This window comes from Hesperophylax consimilis, chromosome 10 (genome assembly GCF_061612785.1).
Source record: "Hesperophylax consimilis isolate HC1 chromosome 10, BYU_Hcon_1.0, whole genome shotgun sequence".
In the NCBI taxonomy this organism is placed as follows: domain Eukaryota; kingdom Metazoa; phylum Arthropoda; class Insecta; order Trichoptera; family Limnephilidae; genus Hesperophylax; species Hesperophylax consimilis.
Genome location: NC_142845.1, coordinates 35,246,804 through 35,257,312, shown reverse-complemented (window position 1 = coordinate 35,257,312; position 10,509 = coordinate 35,246,804). Strand labels below are relative to the sequence as shown.

General features: G+C 35.2%; 1 protein-coding gene across 1 annotated transcript in view; it reads right to left on the bottom strand.

Annotated features, from left to right (window-relative positions):
- Positions 1-2,688: 2,688 nt before the first annotated feature.
- The window catches only part of LOC149420695 (beta-glucuronidase-like), a 28,057-nt gene continuing 20,236 nt past the window's right edge, over positions 2,689-10,509 (bottom strand). Inside the window, exons 6-12 of the mRNA XM_089635985.1 lie at positions 9,294-9,440; positions 8,909-9,081; positions 7,791-7,934; positions 6,490-6,574; positions 4,165-4,341; positions 3,534-3,672; positions 2,689-2,882 (exon numbers count right to left, since the gene is read on the bottom strand). Coding sequence (XP_089492111.1) covers positions 2,689-2,882; positions 3,534-3,672; positions 4,165-4,341; positions 6,490-6,574; positions 7,791-7,934; positions 8,909-9,081; positions 9,294-9,440 — 1,059 coding nt within the window. The remainder of the gene's footprint in view (positions 2,883-3,533; positions 3,673-4,164; positions 4,342-6,489; positions 6,575-7,790; positions 7,935-8,908; positions 9,082-9,293; positions 9,441-10,509) is intronic.

Below are 10,509 nucleotides of genomic sequence, written 5' to 3'. Positions count from 1 at the left end.
TAGTAAAAATACTCAACAGTATTTAATACCGACCTGAATATTGATTCTGAATAAGTAATTTCTAAACTGCACTCATTTCTAATTATTATGTTTGTTATACAAAAAAAATTCAAAAAAATGTGTACTTCCCCACAAAATACCCATCAAAAATACCCATCAAAAATACCCATCAAAAATACCTATCAAAAATACCTTTCAAAAATACCTGGTAAAAGTACCTATTAAAAATATTTAATCGCAGTATAAAATACTTGAGAGTATTTTGGAACCAGGTATTTTAGAGATTTGTCACAGGTACAAAGTATCGCATGAAAATACCCGGTACTTGTACTGGGTACGATAAATACGCCTCACCTCTATTCAACATTCCGGGAGCAGCGCTTGCAATGCAATCAGACGGTGAAGAGGAACTCGGAGGATGGCGTTGGTGTATCAACATGCATTCTCATTCCTTTAGTTTCTCTTTTTATTTTAAATATTAGTTAACTATAATTTAATAAATTTTGTTCCATCGTTATTATATGGAACTGGCGCCCAAATAAATCGTAATGATATTTAAAATTAGAATTCATTATTTTACTACCTACAATTTATATCTTATCATCAAACCACCATTTAATTATTATTATTATCGATACAATTGTGTGGAAGACACCTCGAGGGGGAGATTTTTGAAAAATATGCGTTTACAATATGTGTTTGTCACCATGAAACAGGCAGCTGCCTAGTATGGTGCTCTAAAGTACTCTAAATAAATGTATTAATCATGTAAAATGTTCTTATAAATAAATAAATAAATAAACTTGGTCGAGTTGGGTACCGTTTACAATGTTTTCATTGTTGCTGAATCGAATGAGACCACTCTCAACTAGATAATATCAATATTTGGTGAGAAAAACAGTTTTTTGTGAAGAAACATAATAACAAGGGTTAACTCCGTTTTTTATGTGAAACCGCACAAGAGTTACAATTGCTTCCAACCGTCTGCAGCAGTGGCGGCTCGTGACTTTTAATAATAATAGAGTGCTAATCTCGAAATAGTATAAAATAAAATCGCTATCCGTCAGTTTGTGCGCTTAGTTCTTCTAAACTACACAACGGATTTTGATAGGGTTTTTACATTTTCATCATTTAGAGAATGTCTTCCAGAAGGTTTACATATTTGATATTTGCATATTATATTTATAGAAAGTAGAGAAAAGTCGATGTTTTATAATCAAGATGTAAAATTCATATTTTCGGGCACTACGTTACTAACGCTGGCTTAACCTCATGAGATGTACCAAAATAATGTACTACAGAATTGTATGTCTTAAAAAGGCCTACAGAAAAGTGAGCCATGATATATATCTATCTCCTAAGAATAACCTTCAGCAACGCGGGGTACCGTCAGCTAGTATTAAAATAAAATTGCATTGTTGATGTTGTTGTAGCCGAAAAAGTTTTTTCTTTTTTTGTGAAAATTTTCAGAAAATCGGTGCAGTGCACTGACAAAATGAAATTTACTGAAAATCATCAGACGAAAAATCGATTTTTCGTGAGAATAATAAAAACTTTTCTGGCTACAACAACATCAATAATGCCATTTTATTTAATATTAGCTCTCTAGTACACCCAAAAGTTACGAGCCACCACTGAAATGTTGTGAGTTAGTGAGGAGGGGAATGAGATGTGGAAAAATAAAGTAACGACTCATTGAATTCTACGGTTTCTTTACAGGTACGCAAAAGTAAAATGAGCCTCATAATATTTATACTGATATATAATCGTGTTTTAGTAATAGTTACTAAACAAATAGTTAAATAAATAAGCGGCAGCGTCGCAAGATGTCGATTCGTCGGCAAAATGAAATGAAATATATAATTGGATGCAAAATTGTGAATAGAATGAAAGAAAATATACGCTGGATGCCTTACTCCATTAAATATGAAAGGAGTGTACACTGGTAAATGGACATCAAATTTTAATATCTCGCTAATTTTTTTACATTTAATTAAATATTGTAATTACAATAATGGCATTTTGCCCATCTGACTAGGTGTGAAACGTCTGTGTTGAGATGGCAATTTAAAGAGCGGTTGTTTACTAGGTTTTTGTTTACACAATATTATGAAAATGACAGATAAAATAAAATCTTTTTTTTTTATTATACAATTCATGTGTGAATGTAGAAGATAAAAATGAAGCGAGAATAATTTTAAGTGATTAAATTTCAGTTTGACAAAAAGAAATAGTGATAAATGATAAGAAAAAAACAAGTAATAGTAATAATAATTAATACTTTATATAAGACTATGTAACATCAAGTCCTTCAGATAGACACAGTAATGTCGATCTGATGAAAAAACGCAGATATTATAGTGGGATGTATATATAAAATTTTTATTCAGTTGGTTTATTTGCTATGTATGTTTGGAAGGTAGGAGGGGGGAGAAGAGCATTTTTAAAATTATTTTATTTTACGTGAATACCACACGAGAGTAGCAACTGCTCCCAGCTGTCCAAAGCCTGTGGGACTATGGTATCCCCAAGTGAGGTATGTTGTGAGGCTGAAGGGAGCGGGGAGGAGAAGGAGTTGGGGAAGAGGAAGGTTGGGAAGTACCTGGCTATTCAGATCAAAATCTGATCTTAAACTATCCTTACAATGATTGTACTGTTCTACTATATAGAGGGTCCTGCGGGATGACATCACAAGTCGGAGTGGGGCATGTACCAGCTGCTGCGGCCGGGGGTGAGGTAGGGGAACAGATCTGCTGGAGGGTTCACACCGTCCAGCTCCTGTGCCAGGAGGTTGTACCTGCCCCGGAGATGGTGTGCTGAAGCTTTGGGCTGCCTCTCGCGAGTGAAGATGCCCTTTTTGTTACCACCGACGCGGATTATGGCTGAAATGAAAAAAAATATATATATACGATAAGGTCACCATCATAAAATAAAGAAGAACACAAGAAATGCGATGTAGGCGTGTTTTGTGGTCCAAAAATCAAAACCGATCAAACGTAAATTAAAAATAATTTTTGTGTTTCATCATCATTATGAAATTTTCATTTGGACCAAATGTAAAAGCGATATACAATGCCAGACAGTGTAATAAAGATAGAACACGTGATAAAAGGCTAGAACCAAAAGGTACTAAGTCAGAGGTGACATAAAACGCATTTATTATCTATTCAGAGGTCACCAACCAAATATCTACTTTAGAAAAGCGACCAAATGATCAATAATAAATGCCCTATGATAAGCATCGTATAGTTTCTATGTGTATAAAAAAGATTACAAGCAGTTTTAATGTAAATAAGATCTTCAATAATCATGTGTTGAACTATTTTCCTAATGATAAATAAGAACAACTTTAGAGACTTGGGTTCCGCCAACAATTTTTACATTAAATTTCTATTTATATAACATGTATATAAAATATTATGCTGGAGGTAAGTTGTAGTAACCTCTCTCTTCCAAGAGTTGTCGGTCGTTTATGAGAAAGTGGTAGAGGTTACAATGGAGCTACAAAATGTGTGCCTTTGTGTATTACTTACATTGACCAGTCATGAAGTCAGCAAAGTTCCAAATGAATTCACCGATGAAGAAGCCATTTTCTCTCAGTTCATCAAAGGCTTTGAAATGCCTCGACATTAGCTGCACTTGATATTCTTCGGACCACACATATTCTGGACTCTGCAAAGCAGAACATGATTTTTCAAGTTTACATCAGTACAAAGGTTTCACTTTGATTATTTAATATTGTGTTTAAAACTGGATATTATCATGGATGGAACTGGGTACTTATACATTTATGTTACACGGTGTTGCTGGGGGTTATCCTTAGGAGATAGACATATGAAATTCTGGACTTTTATGTGGGCTTTTTTAGATATTCAATTCCATAGTACATTATTTTGATGCATCTTATAAGGTTAAGCCAGCGGTAGTATCGTAGCCCGAAAATATTTTTTACGACTTGATTACAAAAAATTTACTTTTCTCTACTTTCTATAAATATAATATGCATGTTTTATATACATAAACCTTTCGAAAGAAATTCTCTAAACGATAGTGAAAACCCTATTAAAATCAATTTTATAGTTTAGAAGAACTAAGCGCACAAACAGAGAGACGGGGATAGCGACATTGTTTTATACTATTTAGAGATATAGCAATGTAACTAACCATGTGTAATCCAGTAACTGTGTCTGCTCCATATTCGGAGATGAGGACGGGCTTGTTAAACTTTGCGTGCCACGCCTTGGCTTCTTCCACCACCTTGTCCGTGATCATGTCCAGCCGGCCTGTATTGTTGTACCAGCCATGGTAGCTGTTAATGCTCACGATGTCCAGGTGTTGCCCCTAGAACAAATAAATACATTACTTTTATCCAGTGGCGGTTTTCTCTAAAGTGCGTTTGTGCGGCGAACCCCCATTAAAAAGATGAGAAAATAAAACAAACTTGTTTTATAATAACATAAGCACATTATAGATAGCACGCTATTAAAATTTCGCCTTCAAAACCCGCGCCACCGAAAAATACGATACATATTCCAAGTTTGTGCGAGTTGAAATCCGCGCCAAACTCTTCATACAAAAGAATTTTAGCCGGTACAGACCGTACAGACCCTATGACGGTGACTTATACAAAATTTGGTCTTTCTTTGCAAAACTAAGACAAATTGTGTGCGTCGATCACGCGGTATGATATCACGTGACCTCCGAACATTGACGAATGTAACCGAAGAAACCCGAGAACTTCGCGGAATGACTGGCCGACGTTTGACCTTTGAACCATAGGGAAGCAAGTGTTATTTTTTATGTTATATTATTATGTCATATTTATGGTATTTAACTTTGTAGTCATTTTTGTCCATATTTTTGTTTTCTTGTTTCTGCATTTCTCCAACCGTTTGCATATGGCATTTGTAAATCTACTACCTATTGAAGTAGACCGATTTTGATTTCTGTTTTCGTATTTTTTTTTTTAGATAAGTCGTTATATTCCCTAATTATATTTGCGAAAGTTTCGGCAAACGCCCCATTGTCGTCGCTAGTTATACAATTTTGTGTTTTGTCTTCTCCAGTATTCTTTCCGATTTCAAATTGAAAGCGTTTGCGTATATGTTTATTTATGCGTTTGCGTTTATTGATTGTCGCGAATATTTTGTCATAATTTTTTTATACAATGGCGGAATACAGTGTTGTCTATATAAAAAATAATGCCAATACTTATGAAAAAAGGTTGGAAATTAAAAATAAAGGGCCTCCGCGTCCTGACCTCTCATTAAAGCAGGTTTGTGCCGCGAAAAGCGAGAAATTCACTCGAGTTTTTAAACGTGAGTGGTACGCGAGGTGTACTTGGTTATGTGGTTGCGAGGAAACCAATCGGTTATTTTGCTTCCCCTGTTTAGTTTTTGGAGGCGACCCATCGTGGTGTAAAATTGGAGTAAACGATCTTTCCTTTATTAATAATTATAAATATAATTTAATTCCTATAAAACTTTTCTCATTATCTAATAATTGTGTCTAGTGTAAAGTGATTTAAAAACAATAATATGTAGGTACCCCTCCCACTAACTTTATTTAAGTTGTCTGACTGCTGCCGTATTCGACTATTTGACGAAGGACAACAGTAAGTAAATTTTAATTAGATATGTTTATCTTCTCTTGAATTTCTGAACCCCCTGTTAAAAAGACCACGAACCGCCACTGCTTTTATCGTTACTTTGAAAAGTGAAAAATACAAGTTTATCCAATTGGGAAATATTTATGGCAGATCATGATTAAAAGCTTTCTCGACTGGTAAGATTGCAGTTCTACTGTACCTATGTAAAGATTGCCTTTATGAAGGGGCTACCTTCTTCTTTGGTTGGGGGATCAGATGAGGACATCTAGGTCTGTGAGCCTGTATAGAGCCTCAGGCGTCACCCTGTGTTGTGACTAGTGAGCGCTACAGAACTGTGATCAACAACTTCTTGCTACTACGAATTTGACGAATTGCGTTTGGAGAACATAATGTGGTTCCAGTAGGGCGGTGCAACCTCACACACAGCACGAGCGACGGTGGACGTTCCGGAGAAAGCTTTTCACGGCCACTGGGGTTTTATAAAGTCACGGGTCTATACGAACAAGCCACAAACCATGCCAGTCCTAAAGGAGAACATTTGACAAAAAGTGTAGAATTTATCACCAGAAGTTTTAAGAAAAGTCACGGAAAATGTTTCGAAACGAACTCGAAGTGCGTCAACTCTGGCAGCGCCCACTTAACCGATATTATCTTTGCGACTTAATGAAAGAAAATTTTAATGTCGATAAAAACATAATTAACAAACAGAATGAATTCTTTTTATTTAAAATCGAATTGCCTTAGGAAATTGAGTGAGGACTTTTGCAGCACTTTATACTACAAGAGCTGACTAAAAAATCGAAGGAATTAAAATTAATATCTAGATACGTCTTCTAGATCTAGGAATTTATTGGATTAGTTTAGTATAAAAGTATTCTTACAATTTTATTTGCGGAGGAACTTCGAAATAAGGATAATGTTATAGCTCTGGATGAATCCAAATCTTTAGCATGTGTAGCAACACTCCTGAAAAAATAATGTCATTGAAATAAAAAACACATTTTGGAATTGAGCAAAATGTCCAGAAGAATACAATTTACAGTATATTTTATGTACAACTGCTAATCATATTTTTAATTGCAAAGCACTACTACTATTTCTAGGTATTTATGTAAGTGGCAAAAGGCAAAAAATTTAAATGGCGCTGATTGCTGATTTCTGATTTGATGACAATGTCAAATATGATCTCGGAATACTTGATATTCTCACCGTTTTGGCCATAGACATTCAAATTGATAGACTGGCCAATCGAGGAGAGGAACAAACCAGTTGCGAAGAGCGCAGGAGGCGGCGTAACCGTCTCCCTTTCTGTGGTTTGTCAATAAATGTGATGTATGGATTATAAGGTTGAGTATTTAAGCGATAGATGGCGCTGGTCATAAAGCTTAATCCAGAGTCCGACAGATGTCGCTAGAGTGTAACAAGAACTTGTGAGATGATAGGGAACAAGCTTCTCGAACTAGACCTCCTACCAACCCTCGGGTAATGAATAGTGTAGCTAAATCGCTAAGCGCAAATTGCTGGCTGCGTAAAACTTAACTACAAATCCTAAATCGGGTAAATAAAAGGTCCGGCTTGTTTCCAAAATTATATAATCTGTTATACTATTTAGTTGGACACTTGTGTACCCACCTCACTCACTTTCAGCGTAACTACTCTAGATGGTTTGTTTATAAATAAACATTCAGATCCTGCGCAGAAAAGTCTTGCAATGAACTGCGCTGCAAATCTTTGCCTTACTTTAACAAACTTTACTTTTGTGCATAGGGTCTGGTCATTTCAATGTGCGCTCTTCGGCAGTCAGTGTACAACTGATGTCCTAGTTTATTCAAAGCATTCTCGAACCCTCCTGGTGCTAAAAATATGGTCACGTGGTTTGCCTTCAGCTCGTCGAAATGATACCCAGATTTCATGTTAGGTCAATTCTATCAATTTAGATGCCGATGGTTCTGGCCGAAATCATAATCTTCTTTTATTATATACAGGAACCCTGAGGGAAACCATTTATGTAGTCATCGGAGATGCTGTGTGAAGGATAACTTTAACAAGATCACATTTCTGATGGAAAAATGAGTGATGGATTAATTAGAAACTAACCTAATAAAATGAATTAACTCTCCGAATAATAACAATTCGCAATTGTTAAGACTTCAATAGCAAATTATTATTCTTGAAAACTTACCCAAAATAAACATCGGAAGCATCAAGGTCGGACCTGGGCTCATTAGCGATGGACCACATGATAATACTTGGATGATTCTTATCTCTCTTGATCAGTGCTGTCAATGAGGCCTTGTGATTCTCTAACAGAGCCTCGGAGAAGTGACTAAAAGAGAACAAGATTTTCCATAAGTCCACTGACAATCTGATAACCTTTCGACAAACATTGGAAGCAGAAATAATGGCTGGAAATACATTTATTATAATTATTATTTTAAAAGGAAATATATCACATTTACATTTTTATAAATATGTACATATTTAATATTAAAACCATTTTGTGTGTCATTATTTAAAATGACTCCTGATGAAACATTGAGAGATATGAAAAAAATATATAATATGGCCATTTGTCTTGTTTTGTGACGGATTAGGAAATTTCAAATCTTTTTTTACATTTACTATACATCCTCAATTGCTCATGATGGAAAAGACGTTGGAAGCTAAATACAGTAGTGAAGACCTTAATTGTCTAGGGAGAAAAGCTGAAAATTTTCATGACACCACCTATTGAATACAATGTCCCAAAAAATTAACAACATGTTAACAATTTAATAAAAAAATTAACCACAAGTAATTTTAATAATTCTTTTTCTCTGATTTTCGCTGCATGTAATATTTTTTTTCTGATTATGATGTTTTTTTTATAAATATCTTAAGTCTATGATTAAAATAATATTTGTATATATACCGTACCTTAATGTAAAAAATTAAGCTGTTAAAGAAACCGTTATAAAATATGTAACTGTAAATATTTATTCCTTTATTTTTGTAAATAACATTTGAAAAAATAAAGGAATATTAACAAAAAAAGGCACCCGATGACAAAATTCAATTGAAACCATTTATTTATCCATACGTTTATGTTTCACGTTACCATTCCATGATTGTGTGCACCAGTGGAAGCGTGCCAGATACATACCGAGGAAGAGGTGGATAGACTACATGGAAGAGGACTGGAGCAGAACGGGAAAGACTATAATAGTAAAGATCATTTGTGGAGGAGGTCAAATCACAAATGCCCCTGGGAGGAAGAGCCGTGATGGTAATGATAATAAAAACAACAGCAAGTAAACTTACTCTGTACGGACACTTGAGCATTCATCGATGATCATAATACCCTGTTCATCGGCAAAGTCATACAACTCCTCAGCATACGGGTAGTGGGAGGTCCTGTAAGTGTTGGCACCGATCCAGCGGATCAAGTTATAGTCCTTGGTAGCCAGAGTCAGGTCCAAGCCTCTCCCGTGAATCTAATTACAATGTCAATTAAAGTTGACGCACATACCAACTCAGTACAAGTACAGTTAAAAGCAAATTGACAATAATATTATGTGGAAATTCAATAAAATGGAAGAACCTTGGTATTGCTATATTAAGCAATTTAAAGAATTGCATCGATCTAATTTTTTGCACATTTACACTGTATAGCCATTAAGATGATAACTAGTAACATTTGTCTCACGTTAGAGTCTTCGTGCCTGCCAAATCCTCGGAGGTACGCGGGCTTATTGTTGATGAAGAATTGAGTGTTGGACCATGTCACTGTCCTGATGCCAACCTTCAGTCTGTAGATATCAGCATTTGGAATGGAGTCTGTAGAAATGTGAACCTGAAAACACATTCAGATTGAAACAAAGTATTTAACATTACAATAAGAAAGTCAACGGTGTATGCTTGTTTTCTAGATGCATGCGCTGTTTTGAGAAAATATCTAATAATAATAATAATTGGATGACTTGTATAGCGCGGTTTGTGTGCAAAATCACCTCAAGGGCGCTGTGAACTAAAATAAAGTAATGCGCCCACTTCAATATTTAACATTCTGGTAGTCTGGCATCATCAGCAAGAGAATCTGGAAGAGAGTTATCTGGAAAAATAAGATGTCAACACGAGGGAATACGGGATCCGTCATCAGTCAAGAGGGAAGCTTATACCCGATTCTATCCAACGCCCACTACAATACAATACACTACACGAATGCTGTATATATTTGACAGTTTACATGGTCATGATGTCAAAAGCAACAAAGATACCTCTTTGGTACCTCTTGGTGGGCATGGCCCAAATCAGAATTCCGGGCGGAATACTATGCAGTCTTAAAGACATGGGGGGGTTGTAAAAGCTATGTTTTGTGAATAAAATACCGCTTAACTAAACTAAACTAAATCTGTGTTGCTATTATTCTAGGCGGGTGTACCACTGCGCCATCCTGTACACCTCGGAGTTGTTTAACTGTTTAATCTTTAAAAACAATCAAGTTTTTAAAGATTAACACTGCTAAACTCAGATAATTATTATAATATACCAGAACGACAGCGCTTGTGCGCGAGATTGTAGATTTAGCAATAGCGCATTAATAATGCCTGGAGACTGGATTATATGCAACAAAAATAGCCCAAAATATGCATGCAAATATGCAATAAAAATAGCTAAAATATGCACGAAAATCCATAAAAAGGGTCAAAATATGCAACATGAAATAATACAGGAAGTCGTATTTTTACATATTTTTTTTATTTTAGTAAGCTATTAGTTCTCAAGGATAACAATTATATTTTCGAAAATATCAATTATAAAATGTATTTAACAATAAAATTTAGAATTTACCTTTAAAAACGTATATGACTAAGTACTGATCTAAATGTTCTGTAGACAAATTGTGTCTACGATCGCTTAAT